The sequence below is a fragment of the Phalacrocorax aristotelis genome, chromosome 5, assembly GCF_949628215.1.
Source record: "Phalacrocorax aristotelis chromosome 5, bGulAri2.1, whole genome shotgun sequence".
Classification (NCBI taxonomy): domain Eukaryota; kingdom Metazoa; phylum Chordata; class Aves; order Suliformes; family Phalacrocoracidae; genus Phalacrocorax; species Phalacrocorax aristotelis.
This window is the reverse complement of record NC_134280.1, coordinates 29,667,068-29,688,109: the sequence shown is the minus strand read 5'-3', so window position 1 is coordinate 29,688,109 and position 21,042 is coordinate 29,667,068. Positions and strand designations below refer to the sequence as shown.

General features: G+C 50.5%; 1 protein-coding gene across 6 annotated transcripts in view; it reads right to left on the bottom strand.

Moving 5' to 3' along the window:
• NRP2 (neuropilin 2) overlaps nt 1–12,572 on the bottom strand; it is a 90,371-nt gene extending 77,799 nt beyond the window's left edge. For 3 of the 6 annotated variants that reach the window (XM_075093713.1, XM_075093716.1, XM_075093715.1), the window contains exons 1-2: nt 12,123–12,571; nt 131–308 (exon numbers count right to left, since the gene is read on the bottom strand). In XM_075093713.1, the coding sequence (XP_074949814.1) occupies nt 131–308; nt 12,123–12,195 (251 nt within the window). In that variant the 5' untranslated portion in view covers nt 12,196–12,571. Of the gene's footprint in view, nt 1–130; nt 309–12,122 lie in introns of all 6 variants that reach the window. The other 3 variants (XM_075093718.1, XM_075093719.1, XM_075093717.1) reach the window with 2 other exon arrangements.
• Nucleotides 12,573–21,042: the final 8,470 nt, after the last annotated feature.

Below are 21,042 nucleotides of genomic sequence, written 5' to 3'. Positions count from 1 at the left end.
AAGGCAATGAGACACAGTGCTATGGGGGCTCAGGACTATGCCTATTTTTCACACGCAAGGAAACATGAGGCAGCTATCCAAAAGTGGGAAGACGTGACTATGTACTAGAGAGGAAAAGGAAGGTTCTTACTTGCAGTCATGCTTTTCGATTTCAAAGTGAGGGTTGAAGTTGAGGATAATCTTCTGGTTGGATTCAGGGGCATAGATGACCCACTCACAGTTCTGGTGGGAAGGGTAGTCATTGGGGTACCCCGGGGAGGTGATGTACCCAGCATCCTTGGAGTTCAGGCGGCCCCCACACGGTTGAGCTGCAGAGACACAGAAGGGAACAAGGCATTGAAACGGGTTCTGGGCATTGGCCGTACACAGCCAGTCCCTCCGGGCCACTGCTAGGGGTGGTCTGATAATGGCTGTTCTCCAGGCTGTTGACATCCGTTTGATACTCTAATATTTCATATTAATCTCTAAGCAAGAGCAACTATTCTACACACAACAAGCCTACTCCTTTTCCTCTCCACCTCCTGCCACACTTACATACCACATTTCATACAGACCAGAAAAGAGAAATAAATGCTCTTGCCGAGGCAATTACAGAGCCATAAAGCAAGAGACAGATTGATATCAGATCATCTGGAACCACCTCGTTTTATCCCTTCTTTTGACTCCTTTGCAAGCTGCTCTGTGGCAGCCTCCCACAGCTGCCTTGAGAGACATCAAATTCTGGACAGGTATGACCCTCAGTACAGCTGCAGGAATGCGGAAAGCTTTGCTGGTCCCAAGGAAGGAAACAGGCATGGCAGGGCTGAGAACAGCCCTTTTCCACTTGCTGTGCTCTCCCTTCCCAACCCCACCAACCCCCACCACCCCATCTTGGCAGATTGGCCTCCCACCTCCCAGAACCTTTCAAGCCAACCCAGCTATTGGAATTGCAGACATGGATCATCAGCAGTGGCGGTTTTGTGGGGCTAGCCCACAAATGGCTGGCAACAGCTGCGTGGTGAACAGAGGAAGCACACTCAGCTTTGGGTTAGAACAGGCCCTGGAGGGTGATTTCATCGTCAAAAAAAAACCATTTAATCTCATGAACACTGCAAATCAGATTTATTGTTACATTACTTGCTGGGAGGAAAATCTGCATCAGAGGGTCAATTGATAACACACTACAAACCCCGTGGGGCCCTTATTGCTGCCTCTTGCTGCTCCCCATCACCACCCCGTCCCAGTGCCATGGCCCCATGGGCTGCCACAGCTGCCCCCAGAAAACAGCATTGCCTCCTCACACCCAACAGAACAGGCAAAAACCAGCAAAACCCTAAGTCCCTCCACAGGGCAGGCTGGCAGTAATACAGGGTGTCCCTGGTCCCATGTTGCAGAAGGGCTTTCCCCTCCCTGACAATAAGCAATGGGGTATATAACATGGGACGCAAACCCTTGTGGGTTTTCCCCACTGCGAGGCCGTGCCCACAGCCTCCCCTCAGTCCTGGAGGCTCCAGTTCTGCAGGAAGGTGCAGGTGGGCATTCAGATTTCCAGGGGCCCAGATGCACACACCTTGTGATGGGGCTTGAAGCGCATCCCATACCTCTGAGGGAGCTGAGGCACAGAGGGAGCATCACTCTCGGTGCAGGAGAGTAACCACATGTCCCACACCACACTAGCTCTGCAGGCCAAGGGTCCCATGGTGCTCCTCACCACCCCGGACTTGAGGGCTGTTCCTGTCCCTCCTGCAGCAGCACTCGCTACAAAGCCCTGGGACCACTCAGAAGAAGCAAAGCAGTGCAGACTTGTGTGGGCTCAACCCCACACCATGGGTCTGGCTCTGGCTGCCAGGCCCCAAGGGTGTCCCCTGCCAGGCTGTCACAAGGCTGTCCACTCTTGGTGGGGACATCCCAGCCTGCCCTCAAACTGCCTTCTTGCCAGAGCCAATGGGAGCAGCAGGAACAAGGCAGGACCCCTCATCAGCAATGCTTCCTGGAATAAAGTGCTTTGAATAAACAACTTGCTGCCTGCACACTGCCTGCATACTGCCTGCAGAAAACGCACGTGCCCTGTGTGGGAGCAAGGGCAACAGGAGGGCCCTTCATGGGGGAGCAAGGCTTCCTTCACAATGAAAAATAACTATCTCAGTTTCCCCCGTATTTTCCATGCCCTCTAACACATTCATTCTTCAAAATAACTTTCTTCTCACACACCCAAAGGCATCTCTGCAGCCTTCCCTTTTTTCTTAAAATAATCCTTTAAGTATCCTGAAAAATACGAGGGGAAAAAAATCACAACACTGCCACAGAAGAGCTGAGAATACCAAAAAACATCTGGTTTTGTTCGACAGAAGAGCTTGCTCAACACACAAACATTTACAAACCTACGTTCTTGCACAAATCTCTTCTCTCAGCAAGGCATATTTGCCCACACACGTGTCTATGTGGGTTTGGGGAAGAGAAAGACATTCACGTGGAAGGAAGAAATTCACGGACTTGTTGACATCAATGTACAAATAGACGTGTAATTCACACTTCACTCATGTACGCACTTTCACACCTTCTCATAAAAATTCACACCTCGTTTGCACACATATCCACCCCCTCCAGCAAAGAGAAATATTCAAGCTGCAGATTATTTTTCTTGGAAAGGGCAAAGTCTCAAAGCAATGAAAATACAGTCAATCCTTCCACACCTCGTCATCCCCTCTCTGTCTCTCCAGCTTTCACACACATGCTACCCGCTAGGTTGATACCACCAACATCACCCACCACTCAGAAGTTGCTAGCCCCTTACTCACGCCGGATACTATGAATACTCTGTGAGCTGTTGCAACTCAACCAATTGAAGGGGAACTGCAATGTGAACAGGGGTGTCAGGCTCCAGCTTGCTCCAGCTCTTCCCTGAAAAATGAACTCAGGATCAGAAACCCAAGTTTACCCTGATCTTAAAACCTCTCCCTTGCCCTGCAAGGCCATTGCAAGCTAAGGAAATCTGTCGGCTTGATCCTGATTTCAGGTCAGCTTGGTGCTCAAGTTCAGCTGCTGGTACTGGTCAGGACAGCCTGAGTGAGAGGGGCTCTCTGCAGCAAAACAGGACAAGCAGGCAAAACTACTGAGCAGACAGGAACACCGGCCCCATCCCTCAGGTGTTCAGATACCACCAGGAAAATGTCACCATCTTTCTGCAGCAGGGAAAGCCTTCACCTGCAGGAAAGCTTATCTGTGTCTCTCAGAGAAACAGTTTTTGTCCCCTCATTCACCCCTCTGCAAGAAGGTACAGAGAAATGAAGGGGGCTACTTCAGTACAGTGCTGCCTTGTCCATGCACAGCACCAGGCCACGTGGTACATAACAGTGTACCAGGGACACTGGGACTTCTTGGAGTTATCTGAATAGGCAAAATTACTTCAATATCTTTGTAATTGTTCTGTTGGACTTCTCTTTTGATTCACTGGTATCCAGCAGATAAACACCTGCAACAAAATCTGTCACTGTGCCCACTGTTGGGCAAAAGGTTTGCCTCAGTAGACATGCCAGCCACTAGCTTTCTGTATAAAATCAGGCCTGTTTTGTACACAGTAGAGGGTCAAGTGTCTACATAAATGTGTCCTTTCACACTGATGCATTAAATCCATGCAAAAGTATTTTTAAAAGAGTGAGTGGCATGGCTACTGCCCAGGCTGTATGCTTTGGAAGCAAGATGTGCTCCACAGCTAATGGTCTCTGGCAGCTTTTGCCAGCCAGCCCTGAATTCACTTAATAAAATTAAAATTAAATTCTGAAGCATAAGCCAAGTCTGCCAGGTGCGTGGGACATCCCATTGCTCAGTAAGCAAAATCCAGGTGTTGAAAGCAAACTGCTGGGGTCCCTGCCAGCCTGCATGGTGGATGGGCCAGTGGGGTGCTGTGCTGATGGCAAAGCTGCAGGAGAGCTGCTGAGCTCCTCAGAGGCTACAGAGGTTGGCACTCCCTGGCAGTGTTGGAGCAGGCCATGTTCAGGATGGGAAATCTCCAGATCCCCTCATTCATTAAGGCCCACCACATGACTTATGTTATCCCAGCAAACTTCTTGCAGGACCACCCCGACAGGGGAACTATACACCAGAGGACAACCACCAATCCATAGGGATGGGAAAGGAAGACCTGGAGAAGCTCATGAGGGTAGACTCCTGCAAGTGCCACAGCATATAGCAGGCAACTCTGAAGTTTCCCATGGAGATACATATCAGCAGCCGAGCTCCTCACCCTTTGCAAGGGGCAGACCCCTCCTTCCCTGCCCTGCTGAAAACATCCAGGATGATGAAGTCTCCCCTTGCCTACTCTGTGCTGCAACAAGCAATCATCACTTAGGGGACTCAAAAATAAGTCAGGCCCCATCAACCTCCACCCACACCAGGGATTTTTCAGCTCTGCAACTCATCAGCACATGCTGAAGCCTTAGGCCGGGAGCAGAGCATTCTCCTACTTGAATTTCCTGCCGGTTAAACCCCTCTGGATTTCCCTCACCCCAGGAGAGCAGAGCTCACTGTTATTGTTGGACCTTCAACACAGAAAGTAAAGCCAACTCTGCCTGTAGCAAAAATAATCATCACCAGAGAGACCCATTTCACCACAAACACATACTACAGCCTCTCAGAGCCTGTAGTGTCCAGCAGAAAACTATCACATGTTTTGATCTGCTGGGTTCAGTTTACTTTGGGGATGTAATCTGGGGCTGCACACAAAACGTAAGGCCTTTTTGTTGCCTCAGAGACACACAGCAGCATCAGTGTCAGTGCTGCTTGGAAAGAGCAGCCTCCAAGGGCAGCAAAGAAGCAAGAGGGAGAGATCCCAGGAGTTCCACAGCAGAGAAATGCACTGCCTTGCCTCATCACTTATCTTTCTTCATCACCTGAGGCCCTCGCAGCCCAGCTCTGCACTCTCATCCCACCACTGCAGAAGATTTCTTTATCCCAGAATTCAGCACTGAGCAGAGGACATTTGCCCTGCCAACCCTGTACACAGCAGAACATGGGTCCTGGCACACACAACCTACTGCTATCAGAGCTGCTGAATTTGTTGCAAGCTCTTGTGCAAGAAACTCCACATTTCAATCCTGTTATAGTCAATCAGCTCCTCAAGAAGAAAATTTTTTCAAGGTCCACGTGTGTCCAAGCGCTTTTCTAAACCCTGCCACGGAGGGGAGAAACAGATCTCTTCTGCCAAGGATTCATTACTATTAATGCTCATCTGCTTTGTTCCCCAGGCTCTGGCCCTGGGGGAGAGTCTGGGCACGGCTAACGTGGCAGGGCTTTCACCCCAAACTGTACAGCACAGCTTTCACATCAGGCAGGAACACAAATGCAAACTCTTGGATTTAAATGATACAGCTTAGCCATTGGACAAGGAGAAAGACATAGTGCAGAGGAAGCTAATGAGATTAGATATTTTATCTCCAGTAGCATAGATCATTTTAGCAGAAGCGTGTTTGCTTTGGATTGCGAGATAAAGCTTCAAAGGCTTCCTGAACAAATTAATGAACACACACACACACACACACAAACAACACAAAGTGCTTCCATGCACATTTCATCTTAGAGCAGTACCCACATCCACATCTTGGGTTATCACACAACCAGGGAAAAGTCCCCTGAACATTTTATTGAGGGCCTTTATCAGTTCAACTAAAATTTCACTTAAAAATAGAGACACAGCAAAGCAGAATTTAAAGGCTGCTTTTGTGATCTGAACTAGGATTTTGTTTGATTCAATGCGTCTCAAGCCTGTCACGAGACAGGCTCATAAAAACACTGTCTGGGCTTAAGCAAGAAAGGAACGCGCCAATCCATCAGTTGAGGAATGCAGCCGTTTGACCACTTCCTAAGGCAACTGGGGAGGGATGCAATATATTCACTTTATAGCGCTGGACAGCAGTGAGAGGGGAACGCCGGAAAGCTCAGCAAATGGAACATTTTAGCTGTGAGCCTTTGCAAAAAGAGATCATTTTAAATTATTTTTAAACAAGAGGGAGTGTTGGAGGGAAGAAGAGAAAGGAGGAGATTGGGAGATTTCTGATACCTGCACTTTCTCTGCCCTGTTAATCCACATGAGAATTAAGCAGAAACCTGAAACAGAGAACTCAAGCCTCACCATGGAAAACAAGAGGCAGAATCCCATATGCAAATCCAGGTAATTTTCTTTGAAATCACTGGAGTTCAGCTGATTTCCATCACTGCAGCTCTGGATAGCACTTTCCAGGGGCTGGCATTGCTTTGCACCACTTGAGACAGCGGCAACCTTGACCTTTAAATGTTGCCACTCCGGAGTTTTGGTGTTTCCCACCCCACCCAACCTTGTACCTTGGATGAGCTTTTATAGCCTGGTTTTACATGGTGCCACCTCCGCTAACTTTGTCATTTTATATCACAGGCAAATGCAATTCCAATAGGACAACTGGCTTAATAATGTTAGTCTTCATATGGGTATGTTGGCACACAATTCTCACGGCTTGCCTGCAAATGTAATTGGTGGGCCTGGAATTACAAATCCTGGCTACTCCAGGTAATCATTCAAGAGAGCATGTGAGAGTGTGTGTGCACATGCAAGGGAGTGGGATAATTGCATATTAGACTTTCAGGAATCACACCTGTTTCTTCTGCCTCTGTGTTAGGCTCCTAAGGGTTTGAAGTCTCATGGATACACATTGCCATCTCCCAGGAACAGGTGGCAGCTTCAGGAGACCTTCAAGCTGCAGATCAGGCAGTTTTGGAAGAACCCTCACCAGTACTGCAAGCAGGGAAACAGAGACTTGTGGAAACTTGAAGGATCAGAGCAGAGGAAGAAATAAAAGCAGAGTCTTCCTGCATGGCAGCCTGCCGTCCTACCTATAGGCTACACTAGGAAATAATAAGAGGATGAAACAATTTGCTGAGCCACCCCTGTGAATGCTATCAATAACAGGCTGGTTCGAGGGCCATGGAGGAAAAGCAAGAGACATTTCTAATTCCACGCATTAAAGAGCGAGCCACGGATTCACCTAGGATTCATCTCTAAAGAGCTTCAGGCTTGATGAAAGGTGTTCAATGCCTCTGAAATACTAATTAGCATTGTTATTATGACAATTCCAAGAAGAAAAAAGCTTATCTCATCTCTCATCTCCCTCTGCGCCCTCCCAGTTTCCCCACACCTTTTCAGCCCATCTGTCAGGGTCCATTCTTCATGAAAACTGAATCCTGGCTTTCCCCGCTGGGCAATGGCAGTCTATTCCTGCCTCTTCCCAAAGTGGCTGGCACAGCCTCTCTGAATCCCACACCTCCCCTGGCTCAGTCCTCCCTCCCAAGGGCCCTGTTGGAGTCACAGAGGAAAATTCAGTGCCTTGGCAGTGGGCAGCCCCATGGATAGAACAGGATGGGAGGAGAAGCAGCCCCTCCGGAGCCACCTGTGGGGAGGCCCTGTGCAGCTCCCTCCACAAATGCTGCCGAGCAGCAGCAGCTTCAGCATTTACAACGGCTTGCTCAAATCCAGCTACTGCGGAGCCTCACTACTAGCGCCAAAGTTATTACACATTCTGGCGAGTGTCTTAAACACATTGTTTCCTGCTGAGCACATATTCAGCGGTCAAACAGAAAGAGAGGAAAGCAGGAGTGAGCCCGGGGGTGTGCATGAGGGAGAAAGTTGCTGAGGGGCTCTTAGCACACGAGGGAGAGCGCAAGGAAGGGAAGGATGCAGGAGCATGTGCGTGGCAGGCAGCAAGGTGGGGTGGATGGGAGCAGAGGGGCTCTGTGCGCAAGAGAAAATGTAGAGAATTATGTGCTTGTCAAGAGAGAGGAGGAACCAGGGCGATAGCGTGTGCTTATATGTCTACATACACAAGGGGTTGGGTATTTCTCCCCTCCTCTCCCCACAGGCATTCCCTAAAAACCAGAGTCCAAAGAAGACTTTCAACAAAACGTAAGCAGAGTAAAAGGATGGCGTCCTTTTGGCTTTACCATCTTCCTAGGAGGGACGTAGAAAAAGGCAGGCATTTGAGCCCCACACAGACAGTACTTCACAGCTACAGGTAACCCACCAGAACCGCTGGGGTAGATGTCTTGCCTTTGTCTTAAATGCATGGAGAGAAAATTAGGGCAGGTTTCAAAGACCCAGAGCACAGTACTTTTGTCTCTGGGGCCCATTTTCTTTGGTTTATCAAGTATTTAGATAGGGGGAGAAGCGTTCAGACAGAAAGTTTCTGCAGCCATCCATCCCTGCAAATAATACTTTGGGCAATTCTATATGCCATGTCACTGCTTGTACCCCTTTCCCCAACCTGTTTGGGAAGAGGCTGCCTTACCAAGGCTGTGGCTGGGGGCCTGGCTCACAGCATTACCCTAGCTGTCCTCCCTCCCTCACATGATCCACAAGCACTGCTTGCACATAGAAAGGGTTACAGATCCGAGTCATGATTTTGAGTGTTTGGCTCTGTGCCTGCCAACCTCGTGCTGACAAACCTCTTCTCCGTGTCTGTGCTTGTGTCTTTTCACTGCACAGGCATCAAGCCTGGCTCAGGATCTGTCCTTCTGAGATTGCGATTTGGCTCAGGAAGGGAGAAGGCTGACCCTTTGATTCTGAGTATGATTAAAACCATGCTACTGTAGCGCTAAGCCGTGTGCAACACTGCTAGCAACAGCCCTGATTTATGTTGTTGCTAGTATTGCGGTTTCCACCAGGGTGTAGACAGAGATTTCAAAAATAGCCCAGCTACCTCTTTGTCTGTGTGCCTATTATAATTAGAAATGTGTCAAAGGGCTGTTACAGAGTAAGGGTAGAGCTTGAAATGTTCACACCCCACTTCTGCCCCCACCTCCGTACCAACATGGTCAGCCCCAGCTTGGGTGTGTACAGGCACATCAGCTCTCCACGCTTCCCGGATTAGACAACTGTATTCCCGAGACCCCATGGGGACACAGCAATGGTGACTTCACCACACAATGGAGAGCAAGTTTAGCAGCTTCCAGTTTGATCTCAGGCTGCTGCAATCTGCCCCCACCATCATGGCTAAACACTGACTTTTTCTACTTCGATTTCAGATAGGATCACAGGTCTCAGATACAGACGATTTATTTTTCCTAGCACAGCTGGTCTGTCAGAGGTCATATAATTTGGCAGCAATCCCAGTGCTTAAAAATTAATTTTTCCATATTAATACAACTGGGGGTCCCACAGGATAGGATCCCGGCCTTATCTGAACCTTACAGCTTCCTAAACCCCATGAAGGATGCTTTCTCCTCTCAGGCTATCTGTGATACAAGGCCATCATGTCCTGGAGCCCAGCAGCACTGGAGGTTTCCGCTAGGAAACCAACCCACCCACCTGCCCGGAGTGGCACACTCTGGGATGGGAAGCACTGCCTTCCTCAGCTGCTTCTTCATTTTAACCTTCTAAGCCATGCACAAGGTACCAAACACAGAGTAAATCCTGGAAGAGGGCTGGGGGGGGGGGGGGGGGGAGGAGGAGCAGGGCAGGGAGACAGGAAGCACCTCTGTAGAGCCCCCTGGGACCAGTATGCCTGCATGTCACTCCAGACACCACACACACCATGATTTTTTCTGTGTCAGGAAAGTTAGGAAAACAAAATGCAGCATCCTAACCTGGGTCAGAGCCCCCCACTGAGCTTGTATCAGTCGTTTTCAGTGATGCTCCTGACAACTGTCTGATTCCTAGGCTAAAAACACTTTTGTTCCCAGTAAGAGCTGAGTTCACAGCACAATGGGCAAAAGGCATTACACTCAACGCTTGCCTGTGTGTATGTTTGTATGTGTGCAGCAGTGTGCCTGCTTGGCAGCATTTTGTTTTGGTCCCCCTTCCCACCTTGCTACCTCTCCTAAGTCATTACTAAAAACACTAGCTTTTAAGCAAACTCTTTGGAAGGCTTCAAGAGTGAGCTTTGCTCAGAGCTGCATAACATCATCTGAATGGCTCAGTACTTGGGTCACTCAAATCTGTTACTTTCTTACTTGATTGCTTTTTACAGGAAGATGAAAAATACACAGTCATCCAGCCTCCAGACTTATCTTCCAGGGTCTCCGACCCACTCCCCTCCACAGTTATCTCAGGGTTTGCTTGGCTTCATACAAATTGGCAGCTGCACTGTTTATCTCTTACTGTAGAAATATTGCACAAGGGTTTTTTCCATGTGGATTATCATATTATTGTCTATTAAAAACATCTCCCCTCTCTACTAACCTCCCTTAGGGAACCTTAAGAGGGACTTTCATAATGGGGGAAGGCTTTCAGATACACCAGACTGAAACATAAATCCATCTACCTCTGGCATGTTTTTCTTACTAGGCTGGCTAATTCACTGGAGCCGAGCATAGCCTGATCGAGGGTTGCATCCTGCTACCCCATACCTTTGCTCACTAGGCTAGCAATAAAGTCATTTGACTGGGTTTGCAGCACCACAACGTCTCAGCAAACAGCTGCTGGTGTCAGCCGCAGGGAGACAACTTCCTTGCTGGCTCCAACACCATGTGATGCTCTGCTGAGCCGGGAAAACCCCGCATTCAAATACACATTTCTTAGGGCGACTGAACGGCCTCAGAGACACGGTTGGCTCATAAAACCCTTCCCAGCTACAACTCCTGATCCCGAGCCTACTCAAGGCTAGAAGGAGGTACACACGCAGTCACACACTCAGGCTCAGCAGCCCCATGGATCGCAGCCAGGCTGGCCAGTGCACCCTCACGAGCGAGCCTCAGGTTACAGCGCGATCTGCCTCAGCACAATACCCACTCCAGGAGACCAGACACTGCCTCTGCAACATGGACCATCTGAAAAGATTGTGGCACTCAGCAGGGGCCTCCCAGGACTTTGCCCTTTCCCTTCACCCCATCGAGTGCCTATTCATTTCTTTTCGGATTTGAACAAAAGATGGTATTTTCTTTCTTTCCTTCATAATCATAAGGAAGGAGGTGATGCCAACCGGCAACTGAATGTACACGGAGCACGTTTGCCAGGAGCGTCTGTGCTTCGCTGCTGCTGCAAAAAGAGGGACTTTCGCAGGCAGCACAAACTCTCCCACTTCCCTTTCCAAGGGGAGCCGGTGGCCATGCCGCTCCGGGGCCGGGGAAGGCGGGACCGACGGGCGCACATCGCGCCTCGCCCCCTGACACTGCCCGGCTCAGACCGCGGCTCGGGACCCCGCGGCCCCCCGGGCTGCCCGAGGCCCGGCTGACGGGAGGGGAAGCCCACAGCCCAGCGGCTGCTGCCTTGGCACCGTCGTCCTGCCAGGCGGCTCCTGGGCTGCTGACTGCAGGAGCCCCGGGAGAGCGGTGGACGGCTGGGCGAGGCATATCCTCTTCCTCCAGTGACTGCTGCAGACGGGGACCCTGCTGCCCCCGTTAGCCAGACCCAAAGCCAGTGGATGGGGAGCACAGGGCCCACCCTTAGCCCACCCTTGCCCCTATCCTGTCCCCAAGACGAAGCAACGCAAGGACTGGCGCTTCAGCCCAGCGCTTCCTGACAGCCCAGCCTAGCTCTTAAGGGAAGACCAGAAAACCACACTCGCGCCCCAAAACCTGCCACGAACCCGCCAGGTCCCGGGACACCCCGGCGGTTGCAAAGTAAGTGCGGGTCCCGCACGCACCGCGGCCAGGCTTCCCGGGGGCTGCCTCCGGCGGGCGGGTGCCGCTACCGCCGTTAAGCCTCGCCGGCTACCACGTTGCTCTGCACGGCTCCCGGCTGCCTGCTCCCTACCAGGTGATTTTAATTTCTCACCTAAAGTTTCCCGATGTTGCAGCCAGGCACGGGGCCGCGAGCATCCGGACGCGGGTGTCTGAGGTACGGCTAGACCCTATCCCTCTTTTCTCCGTACCCCCCTCCCAAAAACCGGCTCGCAACTTTCCAGTGCGGCTCCGTCTCCTTCCCCCTTCACGCCGGGAGCTGCGGGGCTACACCCGCTGCACGCCTCGCCGAGGGGGGCTGCGCCATACCCGCCCCGCCACACACAACGAACTCCCCCCAAAACCCGTGCTGCGAAGGCTGCCCGGCGCCTCCGATCCGTCGTGTATCCCCTGTGCGATGCCCGAGGCCGGGCAAAGCTTCTGTGCGGACGCCCGGGACCGCGCACGGGCTGCCGAAAGTTGGGCGGGCGGGGAGGGCTGCCTCGCCCCGGTGGATGCCTTACCTGTCTCCGCCGTACCTCCGGGGCCGGGCAAGCACAGCCCTAGAAATCCCCACGCGAGAAGAAACGTATCCATCCTTCGGAAGAAATTAAAAAAAAAACAAAAACCAAAAAACCAAACCAACAACCCCAACGCCCGAGGCTGCGGAGCCGGGCTTCGCCTCCCTGCCCCGGGCGCGCCGCGACGCACCCCACTCGCGAGAGGCTCCGGCGGGGCTCAGCGGGGGGCGGCGGCTTCCCCCGGGCCGGGGCTGCGGGGCGGGCGGTGCCGGCGGTGCGCCTCTCCCCTAGGGCGACCCGCGGGGCCGGCGCCTCGGCATCCCCCGGGGCGCGGCGGCTGCGGTGCGGTGCGGGCTGGGGCGCCGTCTGCGCCTCCTCTCCCTCCCCACCGGCGCCTCGCAGCCTTTTCAGGCAGGGCGGCATGTGGCTGTCAGCGCCGAGCGCCGGCGCCGCCCCCCGCGCACCCCCGCGCCGCCCCGCGCCCGCGCGCCGCCCCGCGCCCGCGCGCCGCCCCGCCCCCCGGGCCCCGCCCCGCCCGCGGCCGCGGGGAAGCGCGGAGGCTCCCGCGGCAGCGGGGCGGGATGGGGACACGCACACGCGGGACAGGCGCGGAGCGGCTCCGCGGTGCGCGGTGCCGGGCACCGGGCACGTCCCCTTCCCCGAGCGCTCAGGGCCTCCCAGTGCAGGCGGGAATCGAAACACCCGACTGAAGTAATTGCAAAAGAGCAGGGCTGTGCGAAGGGAGACACCCAGAAATTGTCAGATGGGGGAGCATCAGGACAAGGATTGTCCCTGCTCGTGGGCTTCCGCCGCTGCCGGCCGAGAGCCAGGAGCGCCGTGCCTCGGCAGGAGCCGCCGTGCCGGAGCGGGAGCGGGGAGCTCACGGGGCCTCGCTTCTGACACCCATGTTGCGGTGTAAAGGCTGCTACAAGGGACAAACGCAAAACCTCTCCGGGACCGCACCGCGCCTGGCTTCCGCACTCCCAAGCAATTCTTTCCAAGGTGTTCTTTAAAAACACGAGCTGAGCGCAGCGTTCGCATAGGCCCCTTACGTGTGCTTAGAAAGTTTTGTTCCCTTTTGCCCCCGAGAAGGTGAGGAGTCCGTGCCTCGGTTGGACCCACCAGGACCTTGCAGTTACTTGCCAGTTAAATTCACAGACCAGAACAGGCTTAAAAGCAGGTACCTGGCAAACTGGGACCAACTCACACCTCCATTCTGTTTGAGAGGTGAAATTTCAAAGCACGCAAGTGAAATGAGCCCCAAAACCCCACACCAAAAAGCTACTTAAAAACAAATTCTTTACGTTGTTGATCAGTCCCCAGATTATAGATTCTAACTCCCGAATTTACAGAAGACAAAGGGATCTAAACTACATTACCTCAGCTTTTTAAAGTTGGTAATTAGTGAAGAGATACTGGCATGTGGCAGAAGTGAGATACATCATTGTGTGGGTGAGAGGGAAAGTACAAATGTTTCGCTGGTATTCGCTTAGGGTGATGAGACTAATTATTTTGTACTCTGCTGTCTATCAGTTACGGGTAGCATCACCAGCTCACGTCAATGAAATCACGATGCCAACCTGTTTGAGCACATTCACATGACACGAACGCACAAAGTTCCTCCGAGGCCAGTGGAAGTTCATTGACAGCAACAGATTTGGCCTGACAGACAGATCTGGAGTTTCAGACACTACCCTGAGGGCTGTAGCATCCCTCTTCCTTCTCTGTGTTTTGATACCTGATTTTGCTTCTTCTGCAGCTCAAATGTGCCCCAACACCTGCTGAAGTCAGGGCAAAGCCAGTGGCAACTGAGTCTACTGCCTTATTTATTGTATTCTGATGTGGAATTATGCAACTATTATTTACTACTTGCTTATAGTTAGACTACTACCAAGCTAGCAAAGTGTGATTTTTTGAGTGTATAAATAGCCCTCGCAAACCATAACACAGATATTAGAGCGTAATATAAACCCACAGCATGAATCATTCCTCTCTTGAGATGTTCGTGGAGAAGGAAGAAGTTACCAAGCCCTAATCAGAGACGGCCCCATCTGACACACCATACAGCACAGGGGCAATTTTCCTCCCATTGCATTCAGTCAGAGTTTCCCCTGGTTAAGGTCAATAGAAAAGTGCAAACACGACCTTGAACTGATATCAGCTCTGATCTGCTACTGAGCGAAGAGAAGATAACCCTAGGAAAGAAAATGGTGATGGGAAATGAAGTTACCTGCTGCTCCACAGAGGCTTCTCTCAGCTGCTTTTCAATAGCTCTCCACAAATCCAGCCCCGTGTTTAGTGTCAGATCTCAAGTCTCCTCTCCACAACACGCTGCTGTCAGGAAAGGAAAGGCACAGCTAAAATACCAGGCAGCGCTACTGCAGTTCCTACCTCTGCAGGTGTTCAGGACAGGATGATAACCAAGCTGGTGACACCTGCTAGTCCAGCTCAGGTACAAAAGAGTGAAAAAATACTTCTTCTGGGAGCATATAAGACTCAGATCCTCTCTCAGATTTGAAGGAACTGAGCACGAGGCAAAGCTGTAAACTTGGACTTACCTCTGCCTGTTTCCCGGGGCAGCTGCTGCTGCTGGGAGCATTGCGCCTTGCTCCACGCAAGGCTGGACCTCCTCAGATCGCCATGCCAGGGAAGTCCCGCTGCTGCCTAAGGGCTCAGGGCTCTGCTTTCTGTTCAGTCCTCCTGTGGGTATTTAAAACCCATGAGTAAGCACTCGCCAAACCCTCGGGAACTGCAGCATTTTTCCATATGTGTATGTCAGAAACATCCACAAAACCTCACTGAAAATGAGACAATATGTAATTTAACAGTACTGTAATATTTAATGTACCATCTGCATTAAATTTGGTTGCAGGAATTTTGCAGCCCAAGCGTTAGTCAGGGCTGTGATGTAGTGAAATTTCCCCACCTCTCTCCTCCAGCAGAAAGCCTTTGCCTCCTCAAACTCTGCCTAGCTCTCTGCTGCAGCCCTGAGGGCCCGTGTACCTCGGGTTTTCCCTGGCACTCTTCAGCTCTGCTCTTCTCTTCCCTCTAATTGTAGCTCCTTTACAACATTGGTCATACAGCCTTGTTTATTTTCAATCATAGCTTCCTCTTTCTAAAGGAGTCCTCAGCCCATGAACTGACTATCAGGAGGTGTCTGTAAAGCAGGAAAGCCCCCAGCTTTTCCTTAGATCCTTTCTCAATCCTGATTTAAGGAAAAATGAAATTAAAACCAAGGTGACATATAACCTTCTCTGGGCTCCAGAGTAGCTGGACAAACAGGGTCTCTCCCCCAGTTTTTTGTCAAAACACACTAATTCCAATGCAGAACTTGATAGCCTTCCAGAGAAAACAACACGGCAGGACTGAAACAGGGTAGGAATGAGAGTGGAGAAAAATGATACTCAGCCTAGATAAAACTATAAGTTTTATCAGTCAGCAGGAGAACAGGGACTCAAACATTTTTGGCAGGATACCTGAGGAGCGGGAGTACAGGGCACGGGCGCAGGCGGCATGGGGTATCTCCTCAACTCCTTGCGGAAGCACGGACTTCTCGCTGCAGTTTTCCTCCTCCAGACAGTGCTTTGAGATCCTCAGCTAAAAAGCTCTAAGTGCCTCATATAAAATGTTTTTATTAGTCTATCAGGTGCGTGATTACGAGATCTTGTTTTATAGCCACAAATAGCCAATAATTACCTTAGCATCCCATTAGCCCTAGTCTTCAGCCGACTATTTGCTCAGGAATTTGTCCATATTCAAAAGGCAGGGCAATACCCCAACCTGGAGGAGGCAGTTTGGCACACTGCATTCAAGTCCATAAACTTCCAACGTAGCGGTAGCTTAATTAGCAAGGTGCCCTGTTAATTTTTCACGGGGAGTGCCAGAGCTGCTAACCTGTGGTTGAAAACAGCGGCTGCTGGGTAAACCCAGAGGCTCCTGCTTCATCCCTGTGGGTGCTGTGGCAGGTCAGTGCTTGTCCACCCTGGTATTGCCCACCCACCCCACTCCTGCCCACCCTGTTACTGCTCGCCTCCTCCTAACATGTGTTGCCCCCCCTATTTTTCTGGCTGCCAGCCTGACTGCAGGGTGGCAGGGAGCTGCTTTCTTCCCTACCTCTCCTGCTCATAGATATTTCCTACAGGTGGAGCGTTGCTGGTATGCAGAGGCTACTCCAGTGTTCACGCTGCCTGGCTGCAGCGTGGCCTGAAGCTCAGGCGGCCACCGTGGGCCCTGGGCCAGTACACCCTGCCATGGTGCTGGGAGCTGGCAGGGGCTGTGGGGAAAGACTGGGAGTGACACGACCATAGAGGAATCGAGGGGAGTGCTGTGGCAGCCTGGAAAGGAGAAATGAAGGGAGGAAAAAACCAGAGGAAAAAGGAGAAAAGAGTGGAGAAGGGAGGTGGTGAAAGAAACAAAGAGACAGAACAAGGGGACAGGGGAAAATGAATAAATGGCAGAAAACAGGGAAGAGAACAGAGGAAGCAAACTAATGGAGTTAAAATCCATCATCGGATTAGCAGAGAGAGGGACAGTGATTCCTCGTGGCTCGGCTCGGGAGGTGCTCAGCCACAGGAGGGGCACAGGCGTGCTGCTGGGGGCCTGCTCTGAGCAGCAGCCTGGAGGGGGGGGGGTGGGCAGTGACGGCTGGGGGGAGGAAAGCCTCTGCATTTTTAGAGTTAATAAAAAAAAGCTTTCAGACTTCAGCAGGCTGACTAAATTAGGCTGAATATAAAGGTGCTGTATTATTTCTCAATACGGCAGCGGTATGAAAGGAGGCAATGGGTTTCTTTTGAAGCAGCTGCTGTGTAATCCAGGGCTTTCAGGTGTACTTCAACCAAACGCTCTCCTAGTTTCAGCAGGTTAACTTCATTAAAGGCTCCATCTACCGCTTTGATGTTCACTGAAATCCCCCTGGGTGGGTACATTAGGCAGAAATAACCCCCATGAGATGATTGCATGCTGTTGTTTGGCATAGTGAATGAACCTAGAAGGGGAAATAGAGGATGTAAGGTGGTCACACAGTGACCCAGGCTGGAGAGGACAAATCCTGAACCACAGTAACACATCAACTGGCCTGGCCCTTTGCTAATGGCAGCAGAAGGCACTGCAGCAAAACCCCAAGCCTGCAGGGAGCCATCCCTCCTGACCCCATCTCCTTGAATGACTTGCTTGGTTCCTACTTCACTTTGGTATCCTCCTTCTCCATGCAGCCACTGGTGCTGGCCCTCAGCTTGTGAGGAAAGTGCCGATCCCCCACAGCTTCTCCTCACCTGCAAAGAGGAGACCATGGAGCTGTAAAGGCCATCTGTCCCTCCAACAGACCCTGGTAATTCTGTTGGCTTTGCTGCTGAGGGCTTTGAATTGGGCTCGAGTTTCTGTGGGGTATAGTTAAGACTCTTGAAAAATTGAACAACCTCTTGTTAGTGCGAGGTGACCCAGCTCTGCACATTCATCTGCTAAAAGCACTCAAAATGGCCCACTGACTGTGGGCTCTGCAGGTCTCTACCCACAGGGCAGCATCCGGTCACCTTCACGCTGGAGAAGCTCCAGTTGGACCACACTCCAGGTAGGGTCAACCGCAAATTTTCCACAGACTGAATTAGAGGGGCACATTTGTGCCCCTACCCAGTCACAAACCAAGGGCCTCATTTAAAGCCTGCTGAAGCTGGTGGGAGTTCATCCATCAACTTCACTGATGTCTGGATGTGACCCAAGTGGCTGAGCCCTGCAAAGCCAGCATGACGTCTTTAACTGTACATGCTGCCATTGACTTCCGCTGGGCTGGCTTCCACAGTGTGTGTGTCATGCTCTGTAGTAAGTACTTACAGGGCTGTGTGCTTGGTGTTATAAAGGGCGACACCAGCAATCTTATTAAAACACCTCCTTAAAAATACACAAATTGTTAAAACAACAAGTCATTTACACCCCCCTTGCCTGAAACTTGTCAAACAAATTCTTAGGCCAGAAGCAATTTCTTTTTCCTCATTAAAAAATGCCATTACCATACTTTGGCTTTTGGCTTGATAGATCCTGGCAAGAAAATGTGTGTGTATATTTTAAAGGGCTTTCTCCTTTGCTTATCATGCTTTAGCTTTTGACCTCTCCTCTCCCTCTGTGCCCAGGCGCATTCCGGGGTTGGCTCCTGTGGTGGGACGTCGCACAGCCCTCCCAGCAACTGGGGTTAGACACTCCCTCCAGCAGATAGCACATTCTTCTGGAGCACTGTCATGGGGGAAGACTTGAGCTATGAAAGGTTTTCTCTCCCTTTTAATCTTTTATTTTCTTTGATGTTCATTTTAAAATAAATTATTGTGCCTTATTTGTATTACGGTACCTGGCTCTGCAAGGACTGGGACCCCTCTGCTGTCCAAACACAGAGTCAGAGACAGTTCTTGCCTCAAACAGTTTACAGTCTGAAGAGACAAAGCAGACAAAAACCAAGAGCCAGATACAACATGGATGACAAGCCTGTGGATTACTTTTGCATTTAGTTAAGTTGTAAACTGTTGAGGGAGAGATTGCCATTTGACTATGCCTGTGCAATATCAGAGGTACGAACTTTCTTCTGATGCTGCTGGATATCCAGTTGTCTGGAGACAGGTTTTCAACACGGAGCACTTAGGTGAGGATGTCCCAGAAAGTCAGTGATTCCTAAGGGAGCCCCTACTTTTCACCTGACGTCACCAAGCATGTGTCAGTGACCCCAAAAAAGCAATCTCATAACAGAAAAAGCCATGTATATTCTGCTAGTAAAAGACAGATGAGGACAGGAAAGGGAACAGATCTAGAGGATCCCAGCTGATAGCTGGAAGCAAGGCTGAGCTGTTTTTTAATCATAGCCAGACATGCCTGTGTTTTGGGAACATTTCAAAGCATGTTTAGCACAAACTTATGTCCATGCTTACCTTCCTAAAAATTTCATAGTGATACTATGATCTTGCTGCAAACTGCTCTGCTGGATGTATCAAGCTGAAGATTGCCTTTGTAATCCTCCCTTTGACATACGGACACACCTCAAGTTAGACCTGCTTCCTAGACAAGAAATCCATAATCTCAGAGGAGCTCTACCCTGCTTCCTTTCCCTTTCTGTGAATGTTCTGAGTGACAGTCATCACCCTTTCCCTCTGGGGATGAGGCTGCTTCCTTATCATTGCAGAGTAGCTTTTTTTCCCAAGAGGTATCTTTACTCTCTCCCCAGGATCCTTCATGCAGACCCCATTGATTTTTCAGTGTGACTTCTCATGGAAATCAATGCTTCTAAGGCTGCTTCACAGTCAGTAGGACGGCACTGAGGCCCTTGCCTCAAATAACTACACTGGATGGTCCTGCAGGGAACTGGGACCTGCAGAACAACAGTCAAGAAGCTGTCCATTTTTGGACTGCTCCTACGGCTGGCCAGTGTTTTCACTTTTGTGCTCAGCTGCCTCCACAGGACATTAGGAGCATGTGGCACTCCACAAATTCAGGCTGTGCTTCTTGGAAGTTCAAACTTGGGGCTTAGCACTGAGAATTTACTGAAATAAAGAGGTGCACTAGAATGACAACTATGAGGCACTCTGAAATGAGGGGTGGTTTTGTGGCCATGCAACCATAGATTAGGATAATCGGTATGGTCTTTTGGTCTTCCTGAGTCAGGCAGGTGATTCAGGACCCAACCCAGTCTAAGCCTGTGGGCAGTACTGGACCTTTACCATACTGTGTTTCTTTTCCATGTTAGCAAAATGTGATGGCTAGTACCTTTTGTCTCCTAACCCTTGTCTGAGTTCTCTGCTTGAGCTTGAACTCCTGAATGGTCTCTCCCCATGTGCAGCACAGTGGATCCCATGGCTACTATAATACAAACAATCCTCAGTTGCAAGGTTTTCTTTTTCTTCCTCAGTGTGCTACATTTATCAGCATCAGCCACGAGCCCAGCACAGTCAGGCTTTCCCTTGCTCTCAGCACCTCAGAGCATTTGGGTTTGCGAATATTGCTATTAATAATACATTGTGCGAAGTTGGTACAGAGCTCAAAGTTTTCCATGTGTGTGCTGGAGTTTGATTGTAACTGTGGGTATCATTATCATCAAAGAGACTGAGGAATGGCAGCTTTTAGTTAAACAAATGGAAAGCTGTATTTAGTCTCTTTTGCCACATTGTGATAGGAAAGAATAAAGGCTTTTAAATATATTTTACAGCTGCTGTTTCTTAGGTTTTTCTGCCTTACAATAGTCTCCGTGGTTCTGACTGGGAAGTTGTTGCAAAAGCTTTTTGTTTTTAAGCCTCCTATTGAAATAATACATATTAATTGCCTCATTCCTGAGTTTTTTGTTGTGGTGGAAATTTCGGATGGGGGGTGGAGGGAGAGGCTGTAAAGCATCAACAGCTGAGAGGGGGTGCCCTGGGTGAGTAATGAAGGAGGGAGCTTAGATGACACTCTGCTAGCAGAGTGCAAAGTAGAAGAAATGTCTCCCTGGAAAGTGAGAAGACAATTGGCAGAGGAACCCAGGGTTCTTTGGGGGGAGCAGGGCAGTGGCAAAGCTGGGAAGGGGGAGCCAAAAGTGCTCAGCAAGGAGGCCAGGTGGGAGCAGGCACACCGCTAGAAAGGAGCAGAATGAGAGCGTACTCTTTGAAGAAGAAAAAAAAGAGCTGGATTTGTCATACTGTGGCCACCAGAAATGAATATCAGTGAAGCAATTACCCCCGTGAGCAATGGGACAAATGAACACTGCTTTCCTAGAGGTGCTTAGCATGTGGCTGGATCCACAGGTGTATAATAAAGGTTGAGTTCAGGTTTTTCCTGTCGTGATGGCACTAACACGGTCTCTCTGTCCTATCTCCCCAGATGTTTTCACAAACCTTGCAGGAGATTTGTATTTCTCATGAAATTGCCCAATGGTCCAAAAGTTACTGTGGCAACAGCAGAGAAACACGAGGCCATATAC